Raw genomic sequence first — 25,166 nt, 5'->3', positions numbered from 1 at the left:
TCCAGCGATGGTTCATGTACAGCAGGTTGCAGCAAGTTTGTGCATTAATGTACTGAATACACATGCAGTGTAGTCTGGCGGCAACATTGACGGATCCTGCAGGGCAAAATACAGTAAATCAGTTCCTCCAGCTTCTTCAGCACTGATGCCTTCACTCCAGATCCTCCAGCACAACCCAGCAACCTTCTCTAACAGACCCACCTGGAGAAGGGCTTGGAAACCAGTTTATTAGTTGAGTCAGGTGTGTTGGGTGCACGTTCCCTTCCTGCAATCCAGGTCTAAGTTCCTTCACTCCAGAACCTCCAACACAAGTTCCTTCACTCCAGAACCTCCAACACAAGTTCCTTCACTCCAGAACCTCCAGCAAAAGTTTATTCAGTCCGTCCTGTTCGTCCAACACTCCTGATTTATCCCAGAACCTCCAACACAAGTTTATTCAGTCCAGAACTTTAAGCACAAGTTCCTTCAGAACTCCAGAACCTCTAGATATTTTAGTCAGTACCTGACCTCCGACATAAGTTAATTCACCCCAGAACCTCCAGCACAAGTTCCTTCAGTCCAGAACCTTCAGCATACTTTTGTTCACTCCATCCTGTTCGTCCAGCACCAACTGATTCACCCCAGAAGCTCCAGCACAAGTTCCTTCACTCTAGATCCTCCAGCACATGCTTATTCCAGACCCCCCAGCAAACATTTATTCATTCTAGAACCTCTAGCACAAGTGTGTTTACTCCAGAATCTCCAACACAAGTTTATTCAGTCCAGAACCTTCAGCATACGTTTGTTTACTCCATCCTGTTCGTCCAGCACTGCAGCAACTGATTCACCCCAGAAGCTCCAGCACAAGTTCCTTCACTCCAGAACATCTAACACCAATTTGTTTAATCCAGAACCTCCAGCACGTTCGTTCAGTCCTGGTCCTCCAGCACACATTCAATCACTCCAGAACTTCCACACAAGTTTGTCCGGTCCCTCCAGATCCTCCAGCACCACTTTGCTCACTCCAGATCCTCCAGCACCAGTTCATTCTGTGTCTCTCCATTGCAGAACTCTCTCCTCCCGTTTACCTGAGAGCTCCCTTTCTCCAGTTGTCCATCCACGAACACCCGGTTCCGTTTCCACGTTCCCTTTCTGCGACAACTCTCTCCAGCCGCGGTTGCAGCCGCAGGCTGAGGGGGCATTTCCACCAGACACAGTCCGAACTTAAACGCCGCTTGGAAGCCTCGGCGGAAGTTCTCGTTGAAGTAGCCGTAGACGATGGGGTTGATGCTGCTGTTGAAGAAGGCCAGCCAGTGGGCGAAAGGGAAGATGTAGACTGCGATAACGTTGAGCTGGCTGGAGCTCATGTTACCATAATCGGTCAGCAGGATGATGATCCACAGGGGCAGCCAGGACACAGTGAACAGCAGTGCCACCATCAGGAGCATGTTGACCACGCGGATCTTCCTGCGGTACACCCGCCGGCCCTCGTCTTCAGCCTGGGCGTCTCGGATGGAGGCGGGGGATTTGAAGAGTTTGAGGGCGATGCGGGTGTACATGATCACGATTAGGGTCACGGGTGCCAGGTAGATGTGCGAGAACAGCACCATGGTGTAGATCTTCCTCATGCTCTGATCTGGCCAGGCCTCCCAGCAAGTGTACAGCGGGTAGGTAGCGTTGTCCCGGTCCACCATGAAGTGGAATGCATCGTGGGAGACAGTCAGGGTGACCGCTGAAGGGCACATGATGATGATGGCCAAGGCCCAGATGAAGGCAATAGTGATGATGGCCTGCCGCAGGGTGAGTTTTTGCTGGAATGGGTAGACGATGCAGCGAAACCTGAAATACAGCACGGAGAGCATGTTGGCCATAAGGGGTCTAAGTCCAATGCAGATGGCAAAATCTGATCTGAAATCAGTGATTATGAGAACTCTTGTAGTGTGGATGCCTCAATGACCTGGTGTCCCCTGTCTTGGGCTACGTTCACATTACAAGCCTCATTAATCAATTCCGATTATTTGCTTAGGTCAGATTCGGCCATTGTGACGGTTCACATTCATACATGTAAGTGGTCTGTCTCGGAAACCTTAAAGCACATTGCATCCGTCAGATGCTGATGACATGACAAGATGACATCATTTAACGCATGCATACAAGCAAAAAGATGCATGAAATCCAATTATATCCAATCACATCCAATCACATCTAGGACCACTAGATAATTAACTTAACAATCTGATCATAGCCGGAATAATATGATTATTCAAGTGGTCATGTAAACAGCATAATCCGATTTCTTAGATCGAAGTAAGGTCTAGAAGTCTGATTAGGAAATCCGATAAAAAGAGTTGGATTTTAGTTCTTAGATCTCAGAGTTGCCTCTTGCGCATGTATAAATACAGGTGGTATCGGGAAATAGGCAAGTAGTATATAAATCACAGCTCCTGCGAGACGACGAAAGCCGTGGTATAAAGTCTGATTATTTAAGGGGAATGTAAACTATGCAGAATGTCAGACCAAATCGGATATTCTGCATTTCAGCTTCAGGTTATGAAGTGCATGTGAAGTCTATATTGGTCCCCACACTTCCGTCACTCTGGAGTTGACCTGGTCGTTGTTTTTTGGTGCTGCAAGTGACGCCAAAGACACTGTAAAATCCGATTTGAGGGGCCAGAGCGTTCAGACTGAGACACATCTGTACAAATCCGACTGTAACCGTATTTTAAACCACTTCCTAATGTGCGATTTACAAAAATCCAGACTATTAAAAATCAATCTGATTCACTCTAGATTTGCCAGGAATCGGATTTGGGCTGGCAGGTGAACTCAGGAAGCGCTTGCTAAGTTAGCTGATTCGTTAGATCAGGTGTGCTTGGACCAGGGTTTGGAACCACTGTCGTAGTGTCCAGCATGTCCACAATAAGCCCTGCTGAAAGATCCAGCTCAAGACCAGCTTTTGCTGGTAGCTGCTTTCAGATGGTCTAAGCTGGTCTTTGATTGGTCAAGGTGGTTGAAAAACTGGTCATCCAATTGAAAACATACCCCTGTACTGGTAAGCTAGCTGGTTTGGTCATTTTGGTCATGCTGGTCATGCTGGTCCACCAGCTTGGTCAATCTGTTTATTCTGGTCAGCCAGCATAGTCAAGCATGAGTGGCAAGACCAAGCTGGTTGACCAGCATGGCCAGCAATATCACACATAGTCATGCTGGTTTGACCATGCTTGTCTATGCTGGTGGACCAGTATGAATAAACTGACCAAGCTGGTGGACCAGCATGGCCAGCAATATCACACATAGTCATGCTGGTTTGACCATGCTTGTCTATGCTGGTCGACCAGTATGAATAGACTGACCAGGCTGGTGGACCAGAATGGCCAGCAAGATCACACTGGTCGACCAACCATAGTCATGCTGGTTTGATCATGCTTGTCTATGCTGGTGGACCAGTATGGCCAGCAAGATCACACTGGTCGACCAACCATAGTCATGCTGGTTTCATCATGCTTGTCCACCAGCTATGCTTGTCCACCTAGACTGACCAAGCTGGTTGACCAGGATGGCCAGCAAGACCACACTTGTTGACCAACCATGGTCATGCTGGTTTGACCATGCTTGTCTATGCTGGTCAACCAGTATGAATAGACTGACCAAGCTGGTGGACCAGCATGGTCAGCAAGATCACACACCCCCAGCATAGTCAAGCATGGTCAAACCAGCAAGACTATGGCTGGTGGACCAGCATGGTCAGCAATATCAATTCTATTAATTGAATATTATATTCAACTGACCAGTAATCCAAAAATAATGGAAAGTATTTCTCTGCGGTCAGAGCAATGCTTGTTTTGTTGCTGTACACAGGTCCGCTCCAAAGGACGTGAACTGGGCCTGTCTGACATTTGTTATTCAGTGATACACTGAGAGAGAGCAGCGCAATTAACCTTTCCACTGCGATGGCCACCAGAGTGAAAACCGAGGCAGACACTGAGGCACCCTGGATGAGACCACTCATTTTACAGGTCACTTCATCGAAGGGCCAGCCTGGGGGTGAGAGAGAGACAGAGAGAGAGACAGAGAGAGAGACAGAGAGAGAGACAGAGAGAGAGTCAGGGGTTAGACAGACTGAAAGGAAGGCATCATTGAGGCAGAGGCGTGGGGGCACTCCCCCAAAAATTCTATAATTATAATTTCGTTAGCTACTAGATACCTTACTTTTCTACTTTACTGCTTTCCAAATGGCTTTATTGCGTTATTTCATTTGTTATCTGGTGTCAATATTCCTCCCAATATAGCTTTAGCTCTGATCTCCACATTCTCTAAAAAGACAAAAGTATTTGGACACCTGCACATTCTCTGTTTATTCTGAAATCAAGGGTATTAAAAAGAGCTGATCCAGCTTTTGTCTGAGAAACGACTAGTCTCTACTGTCCAGGAAGAAAGGAGGCGCATTGCTGTGAGGATTTGATTGTAATCAGTGGCAAGAGCATTAATGAGGTCAGGATGAGATCAGAGAGCACAGTTCTTCCACTGCTCCACAGCTCCTCAATGCTGGGGGGCTTTATATACACCCCTCTACTAGCCCAGAAGGGTTTCTGTAGAGGAGATGTCACTTAAAACGAATCCATAGAATTTGTTTATGGGGTGCCAGGACTTTTGCATGTGGCTGTGTAGTTCTGGAGGGAGATTAGAGTAAATGGCAGTAGAAAGGGAAGGGGCGTGTCTAATAGAGTGGGCGGTAATGTGGTGTAGTTTGGCGTTTGTGCCGTCCGAGAGTGATTCTGCTCTTTAATTAATAACCCTGTTATTTGGACCTTTCATGTTCCAGAGTTACGACCGGAGCTGCTTCGCTAAATCCGTTCCCTGGCAACGAGCTGCTGAACGCTGTTCCTGCTGCTGATCAGTTAAAAACACCTAATTAATCCTGAACAGCTTTCTAATGATCTGTCCTCTGATCAAGCATGCAGAGAAGCCTGAAGTTCCACACCAGTTAGCCCTTACGCTCACCTGACTGTCGGGAGGGGGGTGCCTGGATACTCCAGTTTTTACTAATTTCTCCTCAGTTTGGATCATCAGCCAAGGTGCCAAGTGACACAGTACAAATACTAAGTAGAGATGCTGGTTCTCTAAACTTTACTGAAGTAATCTTAATTTATTTTTCAGACTTTTTTCTTCTACTTCTCACATTTTCCCCCAATTATCTGAACTTTCTCCTCCTTACATTTTAAAAACAGCCTCGTTCCTCCTATTTCATTTCCCTTTGTTTTCATTCCGGCTCGTCATCAATAAAAACCCTCTCCAGATAAATCTCTCCATCCGGAAAGTGTGAGTCTGATCGTGATTGGATGAGAAGTATAAACAGACACCATTCTGACTCCCTATTGGTTTATAAGCGATCCATCACACCTGCACACGTCCCGTCACTCTCCAGCGAGCTCACAGCAGACGTCTGTAGTCTAGTATGAAGACTGTGTCCGTGGCAGAGACTCAAGAGAGCTGCAGTGAAACGTCCCGACTGAGCCCCACATTTACATTCCAATAAAGCTTATTGATCACACGCCTCTGAAGTCTGACTTTCTGCAGCTTTACAGAACTTCTAGACAACGACTCCTCATATTTTCCTCCATGAAGCTCATGTTGATGCTCAGTAGAGCACAGAGACGCTCCTTTAATAGAGCTGATATTACTGAAATGCTTCATTTTCAATGGGCAGATCTGCAGCTGAAACAGGAGCCTAGTGCAGCCCAACATTTTTAACATCAACATTTTAATAGATCATTCTCCTCATTATGACTTTTAGAGAAATGGCCTTTGTTTTCCTTCCATTACTTTTACTTTTCCACTTGAAGTGGTTCTGAAACCAGTACTTTTACACTTTTACTGGAGTAAAAAGAGTAAGTTGATACTTCAGCTTCTATATAAGTCTTTTAAAAAACCTAGTATCTCCACTTCTACTTTTTCTGTATTTTGAAGCTTGATATGTTGCACCATAGATAGATTTAGCAAACAAAGGACTTCCCAGACTGGGAATAAAACCCTCACAGGCCGCGGCCAGGGGAGGCCCGAACTGCACCATGCTTTCTAATAAACAGATTAAACATTAATAATAACATTATAATAAAACATTTTATTTTAATTCGGCTGTGTTTTTAAGGAAATCTGCAGCCGAGCTAAGCTCCGAGCTCCGAGCTCAGCCAACTGCAGAGCTAATTAAGCGCCTCTAAAACACAAACCACATCTGAGCAAACCTACAGCAGAGTGTGTGAGTGGGCAGCAGCATAAAGCAGATGTGCAGCTGTGGGCAAGTAAGTTGATTGATTTCGTCGCTTATGCAATGCCCAGGTGGTTGCTATGGTGTTGCTAGGGTGCTGATTCTTAACTTAATCTGCTTTATTTTTATCCGCCAAATTCATCGGAAAGATTCATCGCAATCATGGCTGACCGCTGACCTTATGCGCTCACCTGTAACCAGGTTGTCGGCCAAAGTGATGGGCAGGCAGAAGATGCCCACCAGCAGGTCGCTGATGGCCAGGTTCAGGATGAAGATGTTGGTGACCGTCCTCATCTGCTTGTTCTTCAGCACGATGAAGCACACCAGCAGGTTGCCCACCATGCAAAGGAAGAAGATGAGGATGTAGGCCAGGATGAAGATGGTGGCCACCGGTGGAGAGTGCTGGTAATACGCGGAAAAGGTGTAGTTGCTGCTGTCCAGAAAGAGGTCGGTGTCATTGACGGTGATGCACCCCGTGTACAGGATGGTGAGATCCATGTTGGTGGGCTGGGCGGTGAACTCTGTAAATCAACCAATAAAAAAAAGAGATGCTTTAAGAGTTAACCCCTTAATGCAGAAAGGCTTGATCACACTAAGGTGTATTACTCAGTATCTACAGGGACTTCCGTAGGAACTAGTGGGGCAATTCTCTGGTGCTAGAAGTTTGTAGGCCACCAGCAGTCCATAGGCTGTTTAAGGTCATGGGTCACGGTGGCTCTGCAGCCCCTCTTGAATCACTGGAGGTAAGGCAGGAATACCCCTACACAGGACAACAGTCCATCGTATGACCGCTTTATGGTCCAAGAACTTTTTGAAGGTTTAAAGAACCAACCTTCACAGAGCCAGAAGTGGTTGTTCTATGGTATTCTAACGATATTCGATATTCGCCCCGTTATTATTAAGAGCGCAGGTGTACTAACACTTTGGGGCCGCCGGTGGTCCATAGGCTGTGTAAGGGGTTCCACGCTAGGTTTAATAATGTGAACTGGAGTGTTTTTGAGTTGACCTCTCAGCATGAGGGTATCTCCGTTTCCTCTTGTCCTGCAGCTTAATTAGCTCAAAAACAGCTTTAAGGGAAGCTGATATCAGTGTAAATTGGCCTGACCTGAACTCTGTGGTGCTGTTAAAGCAGGTAGGGGTGGAATAACAATCAATTGATAAATTTTATGTCTTAAATATGTCTTCATTCCACTGCACAGGGATGAGCTTCCTGAAGCCAGTAGTCGTAATGACGAACAAGCAAAGAATATGAGAAACGAGTGAGTCAGATCTGCTCTGGAAGACAGCAAAGGTAATACTACAGCCTTCAGTTACGGTTTCAACAATAACAAAACACAGCGTGTTTCTACTGTTAGCTTAAAGAAGCCAGCATGATGCGTTTCCCTCTTTATGCACTGAAGCTGGCACGTTCCCTGAGTCTTTCCAGCAAGATGGTGCAGCACCACATTATGGGTGTCAGGTCCAAGCATTCCTAGATGAACAGTTTCCTGGAAAGTGGATTGGTCATCGTGAGCCAGTTGAATGGCCCCCAAGGTCTCCCGATCAGACCCCCTTAGACTTTTATCTTTGGGGTCATCTGAAGGCAATTGTTTATGCTGTGAAGATACGAGATGTGCAGCACCTGAAACTACAGATGCTGGAAGCCTGTGCTAGCATTTCTTCTGCGGTGTTGCTATCAGTGTGTGAAGAGTGGGAGAAGAGGGTTGCATTGACAATCCAACACAATGGGCAGCTTTGAACACATTTTATTAGTGGTCAGAAACTTGTAAAAAACTCTTTAAAGAATAAAGTTACATTAAAAAGCACACCATTGTTTTTCTTGTGAAATTCTCAATAAGTTTGATGTGTCACATGACCCTCTTCCCATTGAAAAAACTAAAGTTGGATCCAAAATGGCCGACTTCAAAATGGCCACCATGGTCACCATCCATCTTGAAGTTTTCCCAAGTTTTCCCCCTCTCATATACTAATACACTATTTAGACGGGAGTGTCTCAAACATGGTGCGGTATCAAAGGCATTGTGGAAGAAAAATGTCTTTCAAGTTCATTTGGATTTATGTTTTTATTGGAGCCCCAGAAGAGATCTGCTGCTCTGAGGGCGGCGAGTGATCTGGATGGGCTACATGGAGCAGGGGGCTCTGCTGGAAAGTGACAAGGGGATGTTTTAATGATCATTCATTAAAGTTCATTTAGATTGTACATTAATAGATTTATGTATGAATGATCAGCTTAGAGCTTGAGCTGGATTATTATTCAATAGCTCAATAAAGTTAATTTGGGTTAAAAAGGTTCATTTATATTTTAAATGATTAGATTTATGTATTTATTGGCTCCCCCAGAAGAGATCTGCTGCTCTGAGGGTAGTGAGTGGTCTGGATGGGCTACATGGAGTAGGGAACTCTCCTGGGCAGTGACGTATGAGTGTGAATTCTAGCAGATGTGTGTGAAATTGTGTGTTGAGGTCAGTTTGTATAGAAATATTGTTTTACTGTGGAGCTCAGTGAGGCAGTGCTCTCCTAGATTCTGCTGATCTGGTACTCATGTGGATCCATTGCCTAGTCAGCTCTGCCAGTCTAATTACTGGACCACAGGACCACAGGATACAGATCAGCAGAATCAAGGGTCAGTAGACCTGGAAGTCTTGTCTGTAGTACAGTAGAGGTTACCAATTAAATACTACCGATCAAATACTGGTAGCTAATGTGTAAAACATTTACTAGAGTGCCTTCTATTGGTGAGTGTATTTGTATCTGTTCAAACATTAACCTCGAACCATCAACTAATTGTAGTTTTTAAAAATGTCCTCTGACCAATTATTTGAAAATAAAATGTCATTGTACTTTGCATTAATGTTTTCTTTTGTATGTATAATTTCATAATCACAGTAGATTTTTTTAAACAAACCAAAATATATAAAACACACAATTATTTAACCTCTTATATCCTGAGTCGACTTTGAAAATTTGACTCAATTTCAAATGTACAAATCTGTATGTATTTTTCTGTTGCATGCAGTGTGAAGAAAATGCACCAGTGAGCAGCAAAAATGTATCTAATTAATTTTCTTTTTTATGTAATTCATTATTTATAATTATACTGTGATCTATTATTATGCACTCCTTTATTATAAATATAAACATTATAAATTGCTATTGTTAATGTATAATTTAATAATTATTAAAAACACACAAGATGCAGCAGACTCAGCATAATTGAAATATGTATCAAATATGATCCACTTGGCTTTAAAGGGCTAATTATGTGTTTGTAGTTTGGGTTCGTTTCCTAATTAGCAGTGGGAATACGAGCTGATGCTTTTCTCGTTTAAGATGTTTTTGGAGACGTATTTTTCACTGACTCCTCCAGCCCACCCCTAAACTAATGTACCTTCAGATTTAGGCAGCCGTCAGGAGAAAAACAGGAAGCTGTCTGAGATCAGAGGTGGAGGAAAGGAGGATAAAGACTGCTTTTATGCTTCACAGGAGGTTAAAATTCGTATAAAAACATTAACATTTTCTTCTGTGAAGGAACCTCACTCTACTCCCACTCATCACCGGAGCGGCGTCAAAGGTCAGTGAACCTCTGAGAACCGTCATGAAAACAGAGCTAAAGGTGCACTCGCTGACCTTCTCTAAACAGCTGGACGTTTCGGGCTCGTGTGAATTCACTGCTACTTGCTTCCCCGGCCCGGTGTGGGTCACAGTCCGGGATTAAATTGGGTCGGAACACAGAGGAGCAGCATAAGCCAGGCCGGGGCTCCTCCACTGGAATGTGATGTTGAAGGTAAATCATTTGTAATAAAATATACATGGTGAAATCCATTTAACTATGCAGTGATACTGCCTTCACCCAAACCACACAGCACTGCGTTCAGAGGCCCAGAGCATCTGTACCTGCTCAATTAGCCATTTCACTGACGGGTATTTATTATTCAAAGATGAGCAATTTGGCAATTTGTACATACAGAATAATTCACAGTGGAAACTGAATAATTAATAGTATATGGCAGATAATGTATAGTAGATAGGGAATGCTTCACAGTAGGTTTTGAACAATTCGCTGTGGATAGTAAAAAAAATGGCTTCAGAAGGCTTCAGAGCAGATACTGAAAAATTCATAGTGGAAACTGGACACAGAATAATTAATAGTAGATACTGAATGCTTCAGAGTAGATACTAAACAGTTCATAGCGGATTCTGAATAATTCACAGTGGAAACAGAATAATTAATAGTAGATGTAAATTAATGTATAGTGGATACAGAATGCTTCACAGTAGGTTTTGAACAATTCATAGTAGAAACTCAAACATTTATAATAGATGTCACATGTCATAGAACATACTGAATGCTTCATTGTAGAAACTAAACAATTCATAGTGGAAATCTAATAATTTGGAGTACATACTGAATGCTTTAGAGTAGATACTAAACAATTCATAGCGGAAATGGAGTAATTAATAGTTGATGTCAAATAATTCATGGTAGATACTGAACAATTCATAGTGGAAAATGAATAATTCATAGTGAATACAGAACAATTACTAATAGATGCCAAATAAATCCTAGAAGATACTGAATGCTTCATTGTAGATACTGAACAATTCATTACTGATGCCAAATAATTAAAGTAGATACTGAATGCTTCAGAGTAGATACTAAACAATTCATAGTGGATTCTGAATAATTCACAGTGGAAACAGAATGATTAATAGTAGATGTAAATTAATGTATAGTGGATACAGAATGCTTCACAGTAGGTTTTGAACAATTCATAGTAGAAACTCAAAAATGTATAATAGATGTCACATGTCATAGAACATACTGAATGCTTCAGAGTAGATACTGAAAAATGTATTTTTAAAACCTTTTGCTGTGAAACATGAGTGTATATGATAATAAAAGTTCTATATTTATAAACCATTCAACACTCAATCAGATTCCTAATAAAGTGGCCAGTGAATAAAAGCCTAAGGTAGCTGTTTCTAATAAAGTGACCAGTGAGTAAAAGCCTAAGGTAGCTGTTTCTAATAAAGTGACCAGTGAGTAAAAGCCTAAGGTAGCTGTTTCTAATAAAGTGACCAGTGAGTAAAAGCCTAAGGTAGCTGTTTCTAATAAAGTGACCAGTGAGTAAAAGCCTAAGGTAGCTGTTTCTAATAAAGTGACCAGTGAGTAAAAGCCTAAGGTAGCTGTTTCTAATAAAGTGGCCAGTGAGTGAAAGCCTATGGTAGGCATTACTCATAAAGTGGCCTGAAATTGGTGTTTCTAATAAAGTGGCCAATGAAAAAAAGGCCTATTGTAGCTGTTTCTACTAAAGTGGCCAGAAGTTGGTGTATCTAATAAAGTTGCCAGTGAGTAAAAACCGAGGGTAGCTGTTTCCAATAAAGTGGCCAGTGAGTGAAGCACAAAGTAGCTGTTTCTGGAAAAATTCATAGCGGAAATGGAGTAATTAATAGTTGATGTCAAATAATTCATGGTAGATACTGAACAATTCATAGTGGAAAATGAATAATTCACAGCAAAAACTGAATAATTCATAGTGAATACAGAACAATTACTAATAGATGCCAAATAAATCCTAGAAGATACTGAATGCTTCATTGTAGATACGGAGCAATTCATAGTGGACGCCAAATAATTCAAGTAGATACTGAATGCTTTGGAGTAGATACTAAACAATTCATAGTGGAAACTGAATAATTTAAAATAGTTAATATAATTTGATAATGCATAATTCATTACAGACACTGATCAATTCACAGTGGATATTTATATTATGCTGAGTAATTCATAGCGGATTCTGACATTTGTAGTAGATACCGAAAAAAAAAGTCATATATACTGAACAGTTCATAATGGATTCTAAACAACGCTTAGTGGCTGCTGATTAATTCATAGTAGGTGTAAAATATTTCATAAAAGATCATTTGTAGTGGTAACAGAACAGTTTGTAGTAGATACTGAATAATTCATACTGGGTACTGACTTATTAATAGTCATTACAGCTTAATTCATAGCAGATACTACATGTTCCATAGCATACACTGAAAATGTCATTGGAAATAAATAATAATGCATAATTCATAACGGTTCCAGAATATTAATAATTTGTAGTACATATCGAATAAGTCCTGGTATATACTAAATAATTAGAGGTGGCAGAATTACTTCTAGTATTCAGTTTAATGTATGATGATTATCAAAGCATACCTGCAGTTCATTCAATTTTACATTAGTTTTATAATTTTTATTTTATTTATTTCTCATTTAAAGGTGGCTTATGTCATTTTCAGACTGTGAAGCACATTAACTATGATCAGCAGGCAGGCTCTCCTGCTCTGCTTTGCCTTGAGTAAATGACTCATCCCTCCTTTTATTACAATCATGAAACCTTAATGACTGCAAGTAACAGATTGAGGCTTAAGTGCTCCCTGTACCGCATGCTTTTACTGACGAACACCACAAGGCCAGGACTGAACACGCATGCCGAGACAAGGTCAAGTGCACTCGGTGCGTGAACCCGTGACACACGCGGCCAATCCGATTAATTAAAATCATAAGTATGTGGCCTTTCTAATAATATCCTACTGCTGTGAAACAGTAGCCCAAAGTAGTTGTTTCCAATAAAGTGGCCAGTGAGTGGAAACACAAGGTTAGTGTTTCTAATAAAGTGGCCAGCGAGTAGAAGCACAAAGGAAGCATTATAAAGAGAGCGTGAGTCTCAGTGAGGCTCGGATTAAACAGTCGAGCCGCAGACTCCTGCATCCAGGCGTAGAGCTGGTTGTTTTCCCCTCGGCGTCGGAGCGAAGCGGCTGTGGGAGTTTTCTGCCGTGACTCTTTGTTTTCTTCCTCCAGAGGCGACAGTAGACGGGAACAGTGGGTGTTTTGATCCCTGCTGTCACGCGCTGCCTGTTAGAGCTGTTCCCCACACAGACGCTGTCCATCAAAAGTTTGGAGACACCAAGCGTTTCTAAATGTGTTTAATTCAAATGAGAAGGATTTCTCACTCTGGAAGGTCGGCATTCCCAAATCTGGTCCTGGAGTTGCAAGATTTAGCCAGCAAACTCTGGAATTCGAGCTGTGCTTTCCCAACTGACGCTTTCCCAACCTGAGCTTACCCAACTGACGCTTTCCCAACTGACACTTACCCAACCTGAGCTTACCCAACTGACGCTTTCCCAACTGACACTTACCCAACCTGAGCTTACCCAACTGACGCTTTCCCAATTGACGCTTTCCTAACTGACACTTACCCAACCTGAGCTTACCCAACTGACGCTTTCCCAACTGACACTCTCCCAACTGACACTTACCCAACTGACGCTTTCCCAACTGACACTCTCCCAACTGACACTTACCCAACTGACGCTTTCCCAACTGACGCTTTCCCAACTGACACTTACCCAACTGACGCTTTCCCAACTGACGCTCTCCCAACTGACGCTCTCCCAACTGACACTTACCCAACTGACGCTCTCCCAACTGACACTTACCCAACTGACGCTTTCCCAACTGACGCTCTCCCAACTGACACTTACCCAACTGACGCTTTCCCAACTGACGCTCTCCCAACTGACACTTACCCAACTGACGCTTTCCCAACTGACGCTCTCCCAACTGGCACATTCCTGGCTGCGATTTCCCGAGCTGCGCTTTCCCAACTGACGCTTTCTCAACTGACGCTTTCCCAACTGGCGCTTACCCAACTGGCGCTTACCCAACTGGTGCTTACGCAACTGGCGCTCTCCCAACTGGCGCTCTCCCAACTGACGCTTACCCAACTGGCGCTTACCCAACTGGCGCTTACCCAACTGGGGCTTTCCCAACTGACGCTTTCCCAACTGGCACATTTCTGGCTGCGATTTCCCGAGCTGCGCTTTCCCAACTGACGCTTTCTCAACTGGTGCTTTCCCAACTGGCGCTTACCCAACTGGCGCTTACCCAACTGGCGCTCTCCCAACTGGCGCTCTGCCAACTGGCGCTCTCCCAACTGACGCTTACCCAACTGACGCTTTCTCAACTGGCGCTTACCCAACTGACGTTTTCCCAACTGGCGCTTTCCCAACTGGCGCTTTCCTTACTGGCGCTTACCCAACTGACGTTTTCCCAACTGGCGCTTACGCAACTGGCGCTTTCCCAACTGGCGCTTCCCAACTGGCGCTTTCCTAACTGGCGCTTTCCCAACTGGCGCTTTCCCAACTGGCGCTTTCCTAACTGGCGCTTTCCTAACTGGCGCTTTCCCAACTGGCGCTTTCCCCACTGCGCTTTCCGAACTGGCGCGTTTTGACTGACGCTTTCCCGACTGGCACGTCCCTGGCTGCGCTTTCCCAAGCTGTGCTTTCACGACCACTGGTGGCTCCAAGGAGTTTATGTTAAATAAAGGCACTTTACAGGCACAGCACATAAAAAACTATGTTTCTCGATGATTCTGTTAATATCTTTGTGATTATCCAGAGTAGAAATACGATTCAGACGTTTCCTGAATTTGTAGTTTTCGCCATTGCCATTGCATCTCATTGCCATTGCATCTCATTGCCATTGCATCTCACTGCCAGGTCCTAGGTGACTTACATCTGGAGTTACGAGGCTATGCAGAAAGGTCGTGATACTCAGCTCTGCTCTGGCCGTGTCTAACTGGTGGATTTAAGTGTCTATCATCTGCCTCTCATCTGTGCTGGATTCCTGCATCCGTCTACAGTTGTGTGAAACTGACAGACGGACACTCAGAGACTCGTCTTATTTATAAACTGTTATTCAGACATTCCACTGCTTTTGTGAAGCTCAGACTCGGGTAAACCCGTTTCCAGCACCTGAACAATTCGCCCACATGAGTAAAGGTATGATTTCATAGGAAATCTGAAGAATTTCTAATATCAGACTCCAACAAAGGACTCAAGGATAAACTTTTAAATAGCTTTGATTTCACAAGAAACAATGAATGAACAGGTGTCCCAATACTTTTGTCCACACAGTGTATGTGCTGTTGTAGCCCAACTTCTCTGCTCTCCCCTGTCTGTCTTCTCTGGTGTAGGCGTTTGGACTGTAGTGGTCACTGAGGTTTCCGTTGACGAGGTTGGTGAAGTTCTGTCCGAAGCCGCTGTGTGTAGAAGCTCATGCTCAGTTCTGTAATTAGCTGCAGATGTGTGTCTCCACTCGTGCAGAAGAAGAGATGTGAGGTCTGTGAAGAGCATCAGTTCTGGCTTGACTTCTTGCCTGTGTGTTGAAGGCCTGCTGTATCCTAGCTACAGAAACGGCGCGTATCCGCCAGCTCGGAACAGTGGCGTGGAAAAAAACGAGGGCCTACGCAGTGTCTCTCAAACACACACACACACACACACACACACACACACACACACACACACACACTTACAGTCACGTTTACATTAATTAGGGTTCCGCTCCTGACACAGAGAGATAAAGAGAGAACTCTTCACTATTCCCAAAATAACCAGCACTCCCACTCTCAGCAAGGGGGGAGTGTCGTAAATACGGTCACATAGCTAATGTTCAGTAGATGAGGTCAGAACCAAAACAGAGACGGGCACTGTAGCACTTTACCCAGTGACACTTTTGCTCTTTCCCTGACCAGTGCTTTCCCCTGTGGCACTTTCCTTTTGGCACATTCTGTGATGTTTTCCCGAGTGCCACTTTACTCTTCGTTTTCGCCAAGTTGCGTTTTGCCAACTGCCACTTTCCCCAGATGCGTTTCCCAAGCTGTGCCTTCCCAACTAGCACTTTCTCAATTGACGCTTTCAGGAGCTGCGCTGTCCCAAATGACGCTTTCAGGAGCTGCGCTGTCCCAACTGAGGCTTTCAGGAGCTGCGCTGTCCCAATTGATGCTTTCAGGAGCTGCGCTGTCCCAAATGACGCTTTCAGGAGCTGCGCTGTCCCAAATGACGCTTTCAGGAGCTGCGCTGTCCCAACTGGCACTTTTCTGAGCTGTGCTGTCCCAACTGACGCTGTCCCTAGCTGCGCTGTCCCAAATGACGCTGTCCCGAGCTGCGCTGTCCCAACTGAGGCTTTCAGGAGCTGCGCTGTCCCAACTGACGCTTTCAGGAGCTGCGCTGTCCCAATTGATGCTTTCAGGAGCTGCGCTGTCCCAAATGACGCTTTCAGGAGCTGCGCTGTCCCAAATGACGCTTTCAGGAGCTGCGCTGTCCCAACTAGCACTTTTCTGAGCTGCGCTGTCCCAACTGACGCTGTCCCGAGCTGCGCTGTCCCAACTGGCACTTTTCTGAGCTGTGCTGTCCCAACTGACGCTGTCCCTAGCTGCGCTGTCCCAAATGACGCTGTCCCGAGCTGCGATGTCCCAACTGAGGCTTTCAGGAGCTGCGCTGTCCCAACTGGCACTTTTCTGAGCTGTGCTGTCCCAACTGACGCTGTCCCGAGCTGCGCTGTCCCAACTGACGCTTTCAGGAGCTGCGCTGTCCCAATTGATGCTTTCAGGAGCTGCGCTGTCCCAATTGATGCTTTCAGGAGCTGCGCTGTCCCAAATGACGCTTTCAGGAGCTGCGCTGTCCCAAATGACGCTTTCAGGAGCTGCGCTGTCCCAACTAGCACTTTTCTGAGCTGCGCTGTCCCAACTGACGCTGTCCCGAGCTGCGCTGTCCCAACTGAGGCTTTCAGGAGCTGCGCTGTCCCAAATGACACTTTCAGGAGCTGCGCTGTCCCAACTGGCACTTTTTCGCTTACCCGAATATCGCTTTCCCGACTGGCGCTTTCCCAAGCTGCGCTGTCCCAACTTATGCTGTCCTGGGTTGCGCTGTCCCAACTTGCACTGTCCCAAACTGCACTGTCCCGAGCTGCGCTGTCCCAACTGGCGCTTTGCCAACTGGTGCTTTCCCAACTGACGCTTTCCCCGGCTGTACTTTCCCAACTGACATTTTCAGGAGCTGCGCTGTCCCAACTGACACTTTTCTGAGCTGTGCTTTCCCCAAACAGCATTTTCCCCAGCAGTGTCTTCACTTTCCCAACTGCTGCTGTCCCATCTGACTCTTACCCAACTGACGCTGTCCCAACTGGCACTTTTCCAAGCTGTGCTTTCCCAACTGACGCTGGCCCGAGCTGTGCTGTCCCAACTGACGCTTTCAGGAGCTACAGTGTCCCAACTGGCACTTTTCCGAGCTGTGCTGTCCCAACTGGCACTTTTTCGCTTACCCGAATATTGCTTTCCCGACTGGCGCTTTCCCAAGCTGCGCTGTCCCAACTTATGCTGTCCTGGGTTGCGCTGTCCCAACTTGCACTGTCCCAAACTGCACTGTCCCGAGCTGCGCTGTCCCAACTGGCGCTTTGCCAACTGGTGCTTTCCCAACTGACGCTTTCCCCGGCTGTACTTTCCCAACTGACATTTTCAGGAGCTGCGCTGTCCCAACTGACACTTTTCTGAGCTGTGCTTTCCCCAAACAGCATTTTCCCCAGCAGTGTCTTCACTCAGCAGTTCTCGACCCCTGTTTCTGTGCCAGCGACGCCCACTGCCTCTGCTCCTGTGCCAGCGACGCCCACTGCCTCTGCTCCTGTGCCAGTGACGCCCACTGCCTCTGCTCCTGTGCCAGCAGTGCCCACCGCCTCTGCTCCTGTGCCAGCAGTGCCCACCGCCTCTGCTCCTGTGCCGGCCACCAGGTTGTTTGCTCCTAGGTCGGCTTTCAGAACTGTGCCAAGTCTGGCCTGTCAGACCGTACCGTGGACTGATTCTGCTCCTGTCTGCTCCCCTGTTGGTCTCCCCAATCAGTCACTTGACCAGTCTCTTGACCAGTCTCCCTCTTTGTTTTCTCTTCTGACTTCCTTCAGTCCAGTCTTTGGTCTAGTTGCCAGTTCTGTCCCTTGTCTAGTCTGCTGGTTTGGTTTGTCCTGTTCTTCTCCTTCACCTGCTCCTGAGGGCTTGGTTTTTTGCCCCCTGGAAGTAGCATGTTTGGAGAGGCTTCTGTAACACTGGCCCTGCTTCGTTCTTCCCTGGTCTCTGCCTGTGTTTCTCTTTAGCCCCAGCCCCGCCTAGTCTTTAGTGTTCTCACCTGTGCCTCCTTTATGGCCCTGCCCCCTCGTTATCTTCCCTACCTTGTCAGTGTCTGTGTATATAGAGTCTCTTTCTTTCAGTGTTCCTAGTGGGTTGGAATAAGGCATGTTACTCAGTAAGTTCAGGGACCTCTGTATAAACTGGTGGGGCTATTTTTTAGTAATACAAGTGTGTAATAACACCTTCGGCCTGCCGATGGACCACTGACCATTTAAGAGGTTAAACCATTTCTTAGGGGCCCTGAGTCGTGTAATTCTCAACGCATCACTAGCGAATACCACAGATCTGCACACCTGGGAGTCTGGGAGAGGGAACACATGAAAAGAGCTGTAAGTAATATTTTAGCATTTTTAATATTTGTCTACACTCCCATACTGAGAGTATAGATATAATAATTTAAATGATTTTGCAGTGTAAACAGCAGCTGTAATATAGTACACTAGCCAGCCAATAGCCTCGCTTGGTAGTCCAGTGCATGGGTTTCTAATATAGTTGCCAGTAGGTGGAAGCACATGGTAGAGGTTTCTAATAAAGTGGCCAGCAATTGGAAGCACAAGGTAGGGGTTTCTAATAAAGTGGCCAGCAATTGGAAGCACAAGGTAGGGGTTTCTAATAAAGTGGCCAGCAATTGGAAGCACAAGGTAGGGGTTTCTAATAAAGTGGCCAGTGAGTGGAAGCACAAGGTAGGGGTTTCTAATAAAGTGGCCAGCAATTGGAAGCACAAGGTAGGTGTTTCTAATAAACTGGCCTGTAAGTGGAAGCACATGGTAGGGGTTTCTAATAAAGTGGCCAGCGATTGGAAGCACAAGGTAGGGTTTTCTGATAACTGGCCAGTAGGTGGAAGCACAAGCTTGGTGTTTCTAGTAAAGTGGTCAGTGAGTGGACGTGCAAGTTAGGGGTTTCTAATAAAGTGGCCAGTTTGCGTGTGTAATGCACTATTGCCTGGGAACCACTGTGGTTTCTGGAAGTGTCGCCCTCTGCTGGATGTGAACGTGTTCCTTGTCCAGTCTAGTGCCGAGTACCCAGTGCCGAGTACCCAGTGCCGAGTACCCAGTGCCGAGTACCCAGTAATTCACAGGTTTCTTCACATGGTAACTTCTCCATTTAAGGGTCCATATCACAGTTCCACCCTTGCTTCTTCAGAGATTGGAAAATGGTTCCATAACAATAATGATGCCTGTTTTTAACTGAAGCAGCAAAAATATGCAAAAATATGCTCTGATACAGAGTGGCAGAAACATGTCTATTATTATTATTAATAATTTTAGTACAAAACAAATTCTGTGGTATTTTCCTAGACCTCGGAAAGTCTTCATTCCCGGTGGCAGGTGTAAGGTCTAAAAGCATATTGGCGCAATTCAGCGCAGGCCTTGAAATTCCTCTTTGCACTTTCTGAACCCCTGTTCCATTAGAGCGCCTTCATTAGAAAGGCAGAACCAGCTCGGCTAGCATTTCTGCTTTGATGTGAGTCCAAAAAGAGACCCAGGACAAAAACAAGTGGGTGATAATTAGCCAGCAAACAGAACTGAACCTATAGGAAGAAGCACTGGGACTGGGACACAGTCGCTCTGCATAAATACACCAGTTGTGGCATTAATGTATGAGGGATGATGTGGGATCTGCTCGCATCTGAGCGCCTCTCGAATTTTCCATGATAGAAAGCCTGAGGCATGCAACAGAGAACCACATCTGCTCTGCTTCTGCTGGCCACTAACTGCACGGTCCAGTCTGAATGAATGCTGGTTTCACATGCGTAGGTTTTCAATAGGCTTTCAATAGAAACTCTACAAAGGCCTGGTTTCATCCACATATTTGAAGTGGTTGTGCTCCACAGCTTGGGTAAAAGCTGTAATCTGAAGCCTCCTCTCCTCTATATTTCCTACGAATGGCATACACTAGATATCACCTCCCTTCTTGCATGCCTAATTTTATGCCTTATTGCTGTAATAATGCAATTTGCGGTGTTATTGGAGGTGTTTTTTATGTGTATATTTGGACAAAAGTATTAGGACACCTTATACGACATCCCATTCTAAAGCCATAGGCATTAATATGAAGCTGGGCCCCCATTTGTAGCTCTAACAGCTTCCACTCTTCTGGGAAGGCCTTCTACAGTTTTGTGGAGTGCGTCATTTGTTCAATAGGGGTACGGCCAGGGACTTTGGGGACCCACAAATATGTATTAAACTGGACCCCACAACTCTAAAACGTCTGCCAAAATGCTAATATTTTACATTTTTAGGGCCCCTGTCAGTCATAGGCCCCTCTTAGCATCCACCCTCATAAGGTGCCCTTGTTCATCCAGAAGAGCATTTTTGAGCTCAGACGCCGATATTGGACGAGAGAGCCTGGCTCGCAATCGTCGTTCCAGTTCATCCCAAAGTTGTTCACTGAGGTTGAGGTCCGGGCTCTATGCAGGCCCGGAAGGGTCTTCCATGCCAAACCACCCAACCATGCCTTTATGGACCTTGCTTTGTGCATGAATATGCTAAAACGGAAATGTCCAAGAATTCCCCTCCCTGGAACTAAAGGGCCTACAAGCCAACCCCTGAAAAACCACCCCACAGCATGATCCCTCCTCCACCAAACTTTACAGAGCAGCCAGGTCAGGCAGGTAAGATTCTTCTGACTGAATCAAACACCTGAATGTAATGATTAGGACCTGTGTCCCAATACCTTTGTCCATATAATGTAGATATACAGTACAGTGCAGATGTTGTAGGCACATGATCCCACTATTCTAAACCACGCCTCTCAGCAATAAGACAGTTTTACTGTAGTAGCAACTCCAGATCCCACTGGATCGCAGCATGCCAACAACACCCTTCCCCATGATATGGAGCTCAGGAGGGTAGTAGCTATTTACATTGTTTCAACATCTGAATGAAAGAACCAATAGAAATGCTCCGAGCATGAACTTCCTGTCCTTCCCCCGCGGAGCCTGGAAGAGTGAGGTAGAGTGAGGATTCAGACTCAGGCCAGGAATGACTGACGGATGCTGGAAGTCACGTGGCTGTTGTGAGATCAGGCCGATGTCTAAGCGCTGAATGATGAATCAAATGTTGAATATTTGATCAAATCAGGGCAGCTTCATCAGCCGCGCTGTATTGATCTCCTCAGCCTATTTTATGCCGTTTCAGTCGAAGCTAATTGGAGTCTTGGAGGCTGGGGGTGTCAAATCAGCTGCATCTCAATCAGACTGAATCTGATCTGTTTTAATGGCTGATTCAACCACTGACACAAGAAACCTGATTGGTGCAACAATCCAATAAACCCCCCTCCCACTTCCCTCCCTCCACTTAGCCCAAAAGTGCTCGGTTAGCCGAGCGTTCTCTAGCTTTACACTGGACCTACGAGGTTACAGCACTAGTGTTTATGCTTACGATGACAACAAACACCAATAATTATAATAATATCACTGAGGCGTTAATAAAGTTATTATATGACTGTGATAATAAGGAGAATAGCGTCTCTAGCGCTGCGACTCCGGGCGCAGAACTCCGGTATGGACTGTGTAGCGCTGCGTAACCCGAGTCAGACTGAGGTACAATCCTGCAGTGTTACTCTACCGCCTCAGTCCACATGCTTCTACACCTTCACTTGTCCTGCAGTCGAGGATCAAAACGTTAATTCCACTTCCCAGCAGTAGGGGGAGCCCAAGAGCGAGAAACGCCAATTCTTGCATGATGCTTTAAGGATGGGAGTAAACTCATACTTCTGTTATTACTGATATAATAATAATAATAATAATAATAATAATATCAAACCTGTTTAGAGGTTGAAAATTCAATTCTGCTGAGTCTGTTTTTTTCCCGCTATTACATAGCAGCTGATGTCAGTAGTCAGTAGTGATTGGCTACTTTCTACCTTTTAAGTTCCTCAGTAGTATTATTTTTATTCCTACTATAATAAAAATAGCTGTTATTATTAATAATATTATTATTATTGTTGTTGTTGTCATAATGATTATTAATAATATTATTGCTGTTGTTATTGTAATATTACTAATAATAACAATTTGAGACAATAATGTATTATTATTATTGTTATTATTGGTGTTGTTGTAATGATTATTACTATTTATTATTATTATTATTATTATTATTATTATCATAGCAGAGCTATTATCATAGCATGTTTACCTTCTTTTAAAAAAATATATTACTGTTGTTGTTGAAGTAAAATAATAAACAATAACAGATATTATAATCTTACATATAAGAAAGTTGAATTAAAATGTATTATTATTATTACTATATGTTACAGCTGAAACAACAGCTGAAATTAAATAAATGGAATAAGGAGATTACTACTACAATAATAATAATAATAATAATAAGCTGATAATACATTACATGTTTATGCACCTGTCTCGTATTTACGGCTGCTTTAAAAGGGCATAAAGAAAAAGACTGTGTGACATGCACCATGCTGATTGGTTGGGCACTAATTCCATTGCTTGTTCTCTAACTACATTTAGTGTAAGTTGGGGGGGGGGGGGGGGGGGTGGTCTGTCCAAACCCACTTAAACTGCGGAGAAAGGAATCAGCTTGTCTCAGCGCTGGGATCTTTACAGCAGATCAGATTCTGTGTGAAGTGACGGAGATCCAGCTGATTTCACACACAGCCAGGAAGCTGAGAGGAAGAAACATGGGAGCTGCCCTGATCTGATCAAGTATTCATCACTGGAGGCTCCATCATTCATCTTTCCTTTCACTGTCAGAGCAACAGCAATGATGATGATGATGATGATGATGATGATGATTGATGATGATGAAATACAAAGCTGCAGAATGGGTAAAGAACCATATAAAAGTTCAGATCGTCCAAATATTTATGGACACCCCTTCTAACGAACACATTCAGTTACTTTAAGTTGCACCCATTGCTAACACAGATGTGCAAATGCACACACACACACACACACACACACACACACATCTTGTCTAGTCCTTGGAGAGAAGTACTGCCAATAGAATAGGACTAGAGGGGCTCTATTGGGCTAGAGGGGTATAAAGCCCCCCAGCATTGAGGAGCTGTGGAGCAGTGGAAGAACTGCGCTCTCTGGAATGATGGATGGTGGTGGAGCTCCTTTGGGACCAGTATTCCTTTGGGATGAGTTGGGGATTTGGGGATGATGAAGTGGGGTGGTGATCAATCATCCAACATCCTGACCTCACTAACAGTCTTACTGGTGAATGCAATCAAATCCTCACAGCAATTCACTTCCAAAATCTAGTAGAAAGCCTCTGGACAGTAGAGACAGTTACTCCAACAGAAGCAGGATCAGCTCTGTATAAGACTCCTGATTTCAGAGGAAATGGTAGTGAAATGATGGTGGTGGTGTCCGAATACTTTTGTCCATGTAGTGTATATAAGCCCATGCTCTTCACTCTTCACCTGAAAACCCCTGATGGAACTCACCACCGTCAACCGAGACTTTGCAGGGTGGGATGCCAGAGTGACAGTGATGATGATGATGATGATGATGATGAAGATGCCCAGTGGAACCCAGAGAACCCGTAAGGTTGCACACACTGACAGCGCAGTAGACCGAGTTGACCCCGGGCTGAACGTGGGCTCTGCAGGTCCAGTAGCTGTGAGGGGGCTCCGTCTGTACGTCTGCAGCTCTGTGTGAAACCCCTCATCTTCACCTTCATCCTCAGACCACCTCAAACCCACTCCCTCACCCTCAGTGTGGACTGCTCTCCTACCTTCATCTCCGCTGTGATCCGCTCCCATCTCTGAGCAGCTGCTCCTCCGCTTCCCTGCAGCCGTACGAGCAGCCAGCGCTCCCTCTCTGTCACACACACACACACACACACACACACACACACTGCAGCGCACGCCTGATCCTGCAGGAGGCTGAGAGTGAGCGTCTCACTCCGTCAAACTTCAGAGAGAGAGAGAGAGGGAGAGAGAGCTTGGTGTGGAGTGTGAGAGAGACTGGAAAGGAAAAGTCAGGAGGGAGAGAGGTAACTACAGAGAGAGAGAGAGAGAGGGAGAGAGAGAGGGAGAGATACAGAAACAGAGGAGAGCAAGAGCTAGAAAAATAGAGGGGGGGGCGGGTTCGATGGAAATGGAGAGATAGCCAGAAAAAGAGGAGAGATAGTCGGGGAGAGAGAGAGAGGTAGAGAAAGAGGAGAGATAGTCGGGGAGAGAGAGAGAGGTAGAGAAAGAGGAGAGATAGTCGGGGAGAGAGAGAGAGGTAGAGAAAGAGGAGAGATAGTCGGGGAGAGAGAGAGAGGTAGAGAAAGAGGAGAGATAGTCGGAGAGAGAGAGAGATAGAGAAAGAGGAGAAATAGTCAGGGAGAGAGAGAGAGATAGAGAAAGAGGAGAGATAGTCGGGGGAGAGAGAGAGAGACAGGAGAGATAGTCGGGGGAGAGAGAGAGAGACAGAGGAGAAATAATCGGGGAGAGAGAGAGGTAGAGAAAGAGGAGAGACAGTTGGGGAGAGAGAGAGAGAGAGAGAAAGGGGAGAGAAAGAGGAGAGATAGTCGGGGAGAGAGAGAGAGAGAGAAAGGGGAGAGAAAGAGGAGAGATAGTCGGAGAGAGAGAGAGAGAGGGATTTGCTGCGTGTGTAAATACAACATGGCACATGAGGCAACTCAGAATCTCAGAAAAACCTTTAGCACCCTGAAATAACCTGATAACACACACACACACACACACACACTCACACTCTCTCACACTCACACACACACACACACACTCACACACACACTCACACACACTCACACACACACACACACTCACACTCACACACACACTCTCTCACACTCACACACTCACACTCACACACTGAGCAGTGACATGTTCACTTAGTTTCTGCTGTGGAAGAGCTCTGTACATAAAAGGCGTTGTTACCACCCTGTTATGCTGTTAAGTTAATTATGTATCTAATCAGGGAGGCG

General features: G+C 45.2%; 1 protein-coding gene across 1 annotated transcript; it reads right to left on the bottom strand.

Annotated features, from left to right (window-relative positions):
- Positions 1-679: 679 nt before the first annotated feature.
- Positions 680-24,048, bottom strand: LOC140543850 (neuropeptide FF receptor 1). The gene is made up of 4 exons (XM_072667115.1): positions 23,967-24,048; positions 6,436-6,765; positions 3,918-4,017; positions 680-1,818 (listed from the first exon to the last, which is right to left on the bottom strand). The coding sequence occupies exons 1-4, from the start codon at positions 23,992-23,994 to the stop codon at positions 999-1,001; spliced, it is 1,278 nt and encodes a 425-aa protein (XP_072523216.1). The 5' UTR covers positions 23,995-24,048; the 3' UTR covers positions 680-998.
- Between the last annotated feature and the right edge of the window lie 1,118 nt (positions 24,049-25,166).

Source organism: Salminus brasiliensis, chromosome 22 (assembly GCF_030463535.1).
Source record: "Salminus brasiliensis chromosome 22, fSalBra1.hap2, whole genome shotgun sequence".
Taxonomy (NCBI): Eukaryota; Metazoa; Chordata; class Actinopteri; order Characiformes; family Bryconidae; genus Salminus; species Salminus brasiliensis.
The sequence above is the reverse complement of the archived record's forward strand: the minus strand, read 5'-3'. Positions and strand labels throughout refer to the sequence as shown.

What these genes read in the sequence shown, in the direction of transcription:
- LOC140543850 (XM_072667115.1), bottom strand. Translation starts at nt 23,994, where the DNA reads ATGGGAGCGGATCACAGCGGAGATGAAG. An exon ending in GGCCGACAACCTGGTTACAG is followed by an intron (nt 4,018 to 6,435) that starts GTGAGCGCATAA and finishes TCTCACCCCCAG; the next exon opens with GCTGGCCCTTCGATGAAGTG. An exon ending in GTGGCCATCGCAGTGGAAAG is followed by an intron (nt 1,819 to 3,917) that starts GTTAATTGCGCT and finishes GCTGTATTTCAG; the next exon opens with GTTTCGCTGCATCGTCTACC.